This window comes from Salvelinus sp. IW2-2015, linkage group LG20 (assembly GCF_002910315.2).
Source record: "Salvelinus sp. IW2-2015 linkage group LG20, ASM291031v2, whole genome shotgun sequence".
Lineage (NCBI taxonomy): Eukaryota > Metazoa > Chordata > Actinopteri > Salmoniformes > Salmonidae > Salvelinus > Salvelinus sp. IW2-2015.
In genome coordinates, this window is record NC_036860.1 from 3,204,449 (window position 1) to 3,212,778 (window position 8,330).

An 8,330-nucleotide genomic window follows, 5' to 3' on the forward strand; every position below is an offset into this window, starting at 1 on the left:
CTGTATGTAAGGTCATCTTGCCTTAAGATTAGTTTAACCTGGCCATTCTACCCACAAAATAATGTATAATAAAATGCAAAAGGCACTACTCACCTGCAAGAGAACTTGGTTGAAGCGTAGGCTATTCGTAACAGRAGCAGTAGCAAAGGTAGTAGGTTCACCCAAAACTGCAGACATGAAGCAAAGACTTTGAGTGCAAAACTGCAGTCTACTAGGTCAGCCACTGGGGGGGTTGAGCGTATTTTGTTTGACCTTCTTTTTTAGCGTTTCCGGTTTATCTCACACGAGACATCCGCCCTAGCTTGCGGCAATCAAAACATGGTGGACTGCATCAATTAGCCAAAAGCGTTTATGTCAGTGTGATCTAAAAGGGTATCACATACATTAGTTTGATACAGGCAACGACATTTATAGTTGACAATTCACCCGATTGGAAAGTAAGAGAGGGGAAAGGCGCACTGCCCACAGTTTTCACGTGGATAAAGGTAGAGTCAATTCAAGTTAGCTTTTTCGTTACCTGTTCATCGAGCTAGTTGACTGGCTAATTTAGCTAGCTAACGTTATGCTGATGTGAAACCTGCAGACTTTGGTGATAGAGCTACCGTTGGTTACAAATTTTGCTAGCTGGCTAACTATTTAACATTTCAGCAAATTAATATTGGCGAGTATTTACATTATATATAGCTAGCTAACATTAGAACTGGTACAGCTTTGCTAGTTAATTTAACTAACGTTAGTTGTTAGTTTGGACTAGTTAACYTATACTTCTGACTAGCTGCTATTCAACCAATAATTGTCTTGTGACATTGTGCTGGGAGACGAACTTGTATGTACAAGTATGTTTCCCAGCACAATGTCAAAAGGCAATTAATTCATTATTGGTTTAATCGCAGCAAGAGAGTGAACGTTATTTATAATAAGGACCTCTGAAATGGAAATGGATGGCCCTCCCTAGAGCAAAATATATTTTACCTAAACCCTCCCTGAACGCAAAAAACGAGTGACCCTCCCCTATACCCAATATAATAATTAAAACAAAGTGGATAGCAGAGAACATGTCTAACGTTTACCCTCACTTCATGGACAGACCAGAGCCTTAAATATGAATATTTGTTTAATACCATACCAATTTCCCGAAATTACAGGCTAAGAATGAACATGCCTGTGTGTTCATATCATCATATTAATCCAATGCCAAATCAATGTGTCTTGTTTGCAATGAAACTGCCCCTGTTTGCAAATAATAAAATCTGAGACCTCATTAGGAATCTGAGCATGGTGCTTTCCAAAGTTTGGGCTAACTTATCACCCCAGACAGAGTAGACCGCCCGACGCAGAAAAATGACAGCTTTAACTGCCGTACTCTCTTCTGTAGCTCAAACCCAACGAGAGAAGCGTTTACCTAAAAGCTGTCTGTGTTTAAAACATCTTACAGTGGGGCAAAAAAGTATTTAGTCAGCCACCAATTGTGCAAGTTCTCCCACTTAAAAAGATGAGAGGCTGTAATTTTCATCATAGGTACACTTCAACTATGACAGACAAAATTAGAAAAAAAATCCAGAAATCACATTGTAGGATTTTTAATGAATTTATTTGCAAATTATGGTGGAAATAAGTTATTTTCATTTTTGTCTGTCATAGTTGAAGTGTACTATGATGAAAATTACAGCCTCTCATCTTTTTAAGTGGGAGAACTTGCACAATTGGTGCTGACTAAATACTTTTTTGCCCCACTGTATATTGTATAGAAAGTGAATAACTTAATCAATTGGTAGTGACAGAATAAGATTACTTCCAAGCAAAGGACATTTTTGTCTTTATGCTAGAAACAATGATATCCCATATGCATCGGAATCACGTCTTTCCTGGATATTTTTACTGCTTGTTTCTAGCATAAAGCATCGCGGACCAAACGCTGTTATAGATGACTTTATATAATCAGATCTGTTTTTAATTTTTTTGCCATTTCTTTAATAAAAAGCAAAGGCCAGCCATACCATCTCATACCCCATCAATTCGAGTCTTGGTTTTAACTTAGCCTACCTCCGTGTCAGTGAAGTGCTGTTATTTAAAGAGTGGATGGTGGAATTGACCAACAAATCTATTGACATAGCAGCCTATAGCCTAWGTTAGTCTGCCAACCAGGTGGGCTTACCTCTTATTTTTTTAAATAGGCTCCAACACAAAGCCCTCTTGTTGTTAGTAAACTAATAAGACTGTTGAAATGAATTATGCCTATTTGAATTTGCCTGCATTCAGCACCATGAGCTGTCCATTTCCGATTGATTGTACCGCTGCTTCGTTTCAGCACCACAATGTAAGTTACTCGAATCTGGCTTATTGTGACGTCAATAACTCTGATAAATAGGCCTACATCATGGGGAAGAAACATTTTGTTTTTAATCAAATCAATTATAGTAGTAGCAAGCTATAAAAGTTGACCTCCAGTCCTCCTTTTCATCTTTGCGCTCTCCTTCTCAAACTTAACTGAACATAGGCTATAGCAGTGTTTCCCAACCCTGGTCCTCTAATACTCCCAACTGTACACCGTTTCATTGTGGCCCTTGACAAACACACCTCATTGAGTGCTTGATGATTAGTTGACAAGTTGAATCAGGTGTGCTTGTCCAGAGTTACAATAGAAATGACTACTATTGGAGGTACTCAAGGACCAGGGTTGGGAAACACTGTTCATGCGCAAGAGTGCATTTTTTGGAAGAAGCCTCTGACTCTCCCTCTGAACTGCCACCGTAGGTCTACACAGCACAGCCATTGGTTAGGAATCACACAAAAAAGGTTTTGTTCAGCGAGAGCAGAGCAGGCTGGGGCTCATGGTTGGAATATACATTGCAGTGTGTAATGCAGCCTAGTTTTATTTACACCATCCCAGCAGCTATCTTAGAAGTATAACTTATAGATTTTCTCCTGATTCCAATAAGTTGATACTGTATCTTCCCTGGCAGGGTGAAGGAGACTCGRCATCACCATGGGGCGACGTTCGACCTCCTCCACTAAGAGTGGGAAGTTCATGAACCCCACCGACCAGGCCAGTAAGTAACGTCATACCCTTTCCGTCATCATGTGACCGCTCACATCATACGTTCACCTCAACTTGAGCATGAACACATCAGTGGACACCCATTGTTACTTAAGCTTCAGGGGATCCCATGTCTGTGAAAGGAAAATCATTTCAGTGTCTGTTATTGAGCTCAGCAGCACTATGAACAATAGTAAAGGCATCAATGTAGAAGAGCTGTCAGGTAACAGGTTCTACACCAATTTTTTAATGCGGTGCCTTTTCCTCTTCAGGGAAGGAGGCCAGGAAACGGGAGCTGAAGAAGGTAAGACCTTGGCTGACAAGTTGAATGTCAATGACAGGTTGACTTTGTAATCTGTCTATAAATCTCACTGCGCTCTTCTTTGCTGCGCCACAGAACAAGAAGCAGAGGATGATGGTGAGAACAGCTGTACTGAAGATGAAGGACCCCAGACAGATTATCAAAGACATGGAGAAGCTGGATGAAATGGGTGAGCCATTGCAAACGGGTTTTAAACAAGGTTGTGCGTTTGTTATTTGTCTTCCAAAAAGATCTTGCTAATCATTTTCTTTTCTCCTGTTCACATCCATTCTCTATCTGTTTTTTCCTGTGCCAGAGTTCAACCCTGTGCAGCAGCCGCTGCTGAATGAGAAGGTGCTGAGGGACAAGAGGAAGAAGCTACGGGAGACGTTTGAGCGCATCGTACGTTTGTACGAAAGAGAGAACCCAGACACTTACAAGGAGCTACGCAAACTGGAGCTGGACTATGAGAGCAATCGCGGCAAGCTGTCACTCTACTTCGACTCAGTCAAGGTGTGTAWGCTATGCTGATGAACATGTATGAATTGCACAGATAAACCGAGCAGTGCTGAGATCATGTCATAATTGTTGCTGTTGTTCACTACTCACTCTTTCTCTTCCTCMCTCTGTCAACTAGAATGCTGAACTAGTGGAGGTGGATAGCATCCCACTCCCAGAGATGCCCCACGCCCCCTCCAGCATCCTGATCCAGGACATCCCCCTGCCTGGGGCCCAGCCTCCCTCCATCCTGAAGAAGGGCTCCTCGTTTAGGTGGGCACTCCCCTGAATTTACAGTGCTGTCTCAGTATCATTCCTATGGAACATACCACAACCCTACCAGCTGCTCTGTAAACACTCTCTCACTCTCTCTTTCTCTCTCAGTAAGGGGATCAGTGCCTCCATGTCTGCAGCGGTGGCAGGCGTCCCTCGGTTACCCCCTGGTAGGAAACCCCCAGGTCCCCCACCTGGCCCCCCACCGTCTCAGGTCCTGGCGCTGTACGCCTCACGCAGGGCCCAGTTCGCAGCAGATGCAGGTACTGCACACACACCTCACTACTGCTTGTTTGCACATGGGATCAGGAGGAATAAATATGCTTCATTCTACTTTCTCATCCAAATCCACCTTTCTCTGCCTACAACCAGATCTGTCCAAACAGGCCTCTGACATGGAGAAAGCCATGGACACTATGCTGATGGGAGGAGAGAGGGACAGTGGGAGCGAGAGCGAGGGAGACGATGGCGAGGAAGACGACAGCGACTCTGAAGAGGACAGTGAAGGAGATAGGGATGAAGGAGGCGAGGTTGACAAGAGGATGATGGTGGACCGGCAGGAGGTCGATAGAGAGAAGGGCAGAGAGGAGGACAGAGGGGACAGACATGCAGGTGAGAGGCGGAGCCTTGTCCGCATATGTGCTTGCTTGATCACCCCAAGTGTGTTGGGTTCTGTCTTCAAGTCTGTGCACTGCTTGGTGTTGTAGTTTAAGGAATGACAAAACAGATATGGTGTTTTATACGAGGTTGTGTGATATGTTTTACAGGACGCAGTGTGCGGTTTGCAGACATGCCCCCCTCAGCACCCAGGGAGAAGAGCAAGAAGAAGAGAATTGTGAAGAAGAAAAAGGCCATCACTCCTCTGCAGGCTATGATGCTTAGGATGGCAGGTACTGTATCTTCTTCAGTCTGCACACAACACCACTACCACACTTCAGCAGGACTTGTGATGCAGATGAATGATTGGATTGTTGACACTATTTTGGAGAATGACCTTTAAAGAGGTTTGTATTCGCTTGAGGATGATTTCTCCATGGGAACTAGGTTATACTTTCTTCCTTCATCCCTTTCTCACTCATCCCCCTTTATTATTTGTCTACAGGGCAGTCCATCCCTGAAGATGAAGAGGAGGAAGAGGAAGTTGAGGAGGAGTACACTGACTCTGACTCAGACATCGAGGATAGGGGACCACCAGGCGACAACCAATCTCATCTTATACCCAATCAGCGCATGCCTCCACCCTCTGGACCAATGGGAGGACAGCAACCACCTCTACACATGCAGGGTCCACCAGGAACAGGGCCTCCACCGTTGGGACCACCACCAGCTCCTCCAATGAGGCCTCCTGGTCCGCCCTCTGGCCTGCCTCCCGGCCCTCCACCCGGTTAGTTGGTTTTATGTGTAGTAATGATTGGAGTACAGTGTCATCTTGTGTGACGTTGCTTCATTACTATTAAATTACTAAAACAAGGCACTATGGTGTGATATGTCATATGATATGTCTTGTTTGTCATCCTAAGGTGCTCCCCCATTTTTGAGGCCGCCTGGTATGCTAGGTGGTCCAAGGGGACCGATGCCCCGCCTACTGCCCCCTGGACCCCCACCAGGTCGTCCCCCTGGCCCTCCCCCAGGCCCCCCTCCAGGTCTCCCTCCTGGTCCTCCACCCCGGGGACCCCCACCCAGACTGCCTCCCCCAGCTCCCCCAGGTATGTGTGGATGTATTTTTGTGCCTTTTATTGGAATTTCATATGACTTTATCCCTTCTCCTTAAACACGGAACATTGTCAAAACATTTATTTATTTTTAAACATAACTACAGTTCAGCAGTACCCAAAGTTAACAGTAATAAAAATATATGTCACCATGGCACATACCTCAAGCTAAAATAAATGTAAAATTTATTTTGGGCTGCAAAGCATGGGAATAAAGCAGGATTTTCCCCCACTCTAATCTCATCTCTTCTCCCTTTCTGTAGGCATCCCCCCTCCACCACGATCTGGCCCCCCACGCCAACTCGCCCCTCCCCTCTCTCTTTTCCCCCCGCCGCTTAACTCCAACGTCCTCAGCGCTCCCCCCAGCATCGTCCACCGCCAGAAACCCGGCTCCAACCCAGATGGCTCCCAGAGCAACCCCAATGCCTCCATGCTGCCCCCTCCCTCCATGCCTATGTCCATGCGCCCAGGGATGCAGATGCCCCCTCCCCCGGGGACAAGTGCCCTGCCGTCGGGCGCAAACCCCACCAGCCACCACCATGCACCAACCATCGAGAAGCGGGCCAACATCACCTCMGTCTCAGCRGGAGGCAGCAATCTGGCAACAGGCCKGGGGAGTGGCGGAGCCACCATCTCAGCCAAACCCCAGATCATCAACCCCAAGACAGAGGTCACCCGCTTCGTGCCCACGGCGCTGAGGGTGCGCAGGGATAAAGGGGCCGGGAGCGGAGGAGGGCCTATGGAAAAGAGAGGAAGAAGAGAGGAAAGGGTGGGAGGCCAGAAGCAGCAGTCGATGGCTGCCCCCATGGGGTCGGCCAACCCTACTCAGATGGGCCCAGTCTCTCAGCCCAACATGAAGACCAAGGACCAGATGTATGAGGCATTCATGAGGGAGATGGAGGGACTCCTCTGAGACTGACAAGGGCTGCGGGGTGAAAAGGGTGGGTGTGTTGAGAAGGAATGAACAGTAGGGGTCATGAAGAAAGTGTTAGTGATACCATCAAGCAGATGCTGTTCAGAAACACATTGATTCCTTTAAATGAAGCGGAAAGGCTTTGTTTTTCACAATGAGACTAGAATCTCCTCCCTACCAACTTACTGTACATGGCTATGATAATTTGGCTCAATCTTTGTGAAAAAGTTAGTGTTTTTTTATGACTGTCAAATGTTTATTTTATTTTTGAACTGAGAAAAGTGATGGATTTCAAAGAAAGAAGGGGGTGTTTTGTCAGGTGTTTGTAGGAAAATCCAAATGAGTGTGCATATGCTTGTCTGAAATGGTTAGACCTGCAACTAAATAAATACTTAAACTCAATTAACTAGTTTCAGTCCAATCTTTTTTTTAAGTATCTTTTCATAATTCAGACTACAAATTAATAAACTACCATGATGAACAGGCTCGTTCAGCAGGACGCAACGTTTTGGGAACATTCAGATGGAAGAACTAGGCTATGTAGGATTTTTTTTAATTTTTATTTCACCTTTATTTAACCAGGTAGGCTAGTTGAGAACAAGTTCTCATTTGCAACTGCGACCTGGCCAAGATAAAGCATAGCAGTGTGAACAGAAAACACAGAGTTACACATGGAGTAAACAATAAACAAGTCAAAACATGGTAGAAAAAAAGAGAATCTATATACAATGTGTGCAAAAGGCATGAGGTAGGCAATAAATCGAATAATTACAATTTAGCAGATTATGCAGATGTATGGGACTTTCAGCATAGATATTATATATTACCTATGGTTGACATTTACAGAATTACACATGATTTGTATTTGTTTTACATTAGACGGTCCTGTTTTTCAAGAGTATCAAATCACCTTTGAAAATATGACGCGTAAAGCATCACCAAATGAGCTGTTGAATTGGAACCGAGCCTGAGTCATTGGTCAAGTATCATGGTCATGCACAACATCGTGAGGTGATAACAAGCCAGGTCCAAATCTGTTCCAGGTTGCAGGGGCCACAGAGGGGGCAGTTCTTGGTGCAAACAAAGCCTAGTAATGATGCTGATATCAAGTTGTTGTTGTTGAAAAAGTGTATTAATAGAGGGGATTCAGGTATTTTCGTGGAAAGTTTGTCTCGTTTTTCTCTACACCAATCGGTAATGTAACCAGTTCCCTTTTAGGGAATAATTGTATTCTGATGGTTTACATTAGCAGTGAAGAAGTACCCGGGCTGGTGGATTTAGGCTACATGCGGCATGTGGAGTACTTGCCAAATGATGCGTTATATTTGTTCCAGGACTATTGATAAACCCGAACGTTGAATTAAAATATGTTAAAGCATATATTGGTTGATATTATGGAAGATTTTAATTGAATGAAATTGAAATTATGACCTTGGGGAGATGTTGCTCAACACAAATTGACTATCCTTGACCCAGTAGAGCTCTCAGCAATGATTTTCAGATGGTTTCTGTTTATTAAAGTGGATCGTAAAATTACAGATAAGTGCAGCTATCTGATCTATGTGATCTATAATAGCGATATAGGTTGTTCGGGGA

The 8,330-nt window shown here is 44.5% G+C and overlaps 1 protein-coding gene across 1 annotated transcript; it reads left to right on the top strand.

Moving 5' to 3' along the window:
* The first annotated feature begins 281 nt into the window (after positions 1 to 281).
* On the top strand, positions 282 to 7,136 carry LOC111981232 (WW domain-binding protein 11). The gene is made up of 12 exons (XM_024012409.2): positions 282 to 485; positions 2,964 to 3,050; positions 3,310 to 3,341; positions 3,435 to 3,528; positions 3,655 to 3,851; positions 3,976 to 4,109; positions 4,221 to 4,372; positions 4,482 to 4,721; positions 4,877 to 4,999; positions 5,212 to 5,493; positions 5,630 to 5,815; positions 6,085 to 7,136. The coding sequence occupies exons 2-12, from the start codon at positions 2,987 to 2,989 to the stop codon at positions 6,732 to 6,734; spliced, it is 2,154 nt and encodes a 717-aa protein (XP_023868177.1). The 5' UTR covers positions 282 to 485; positions 2,964 to 2,986; the 3' UTR covers positions 6,735 to 7,136.
* The last annotated feature ends 1,194 nt before the right edge of the window (positions 7,137 to 8,330 follow it).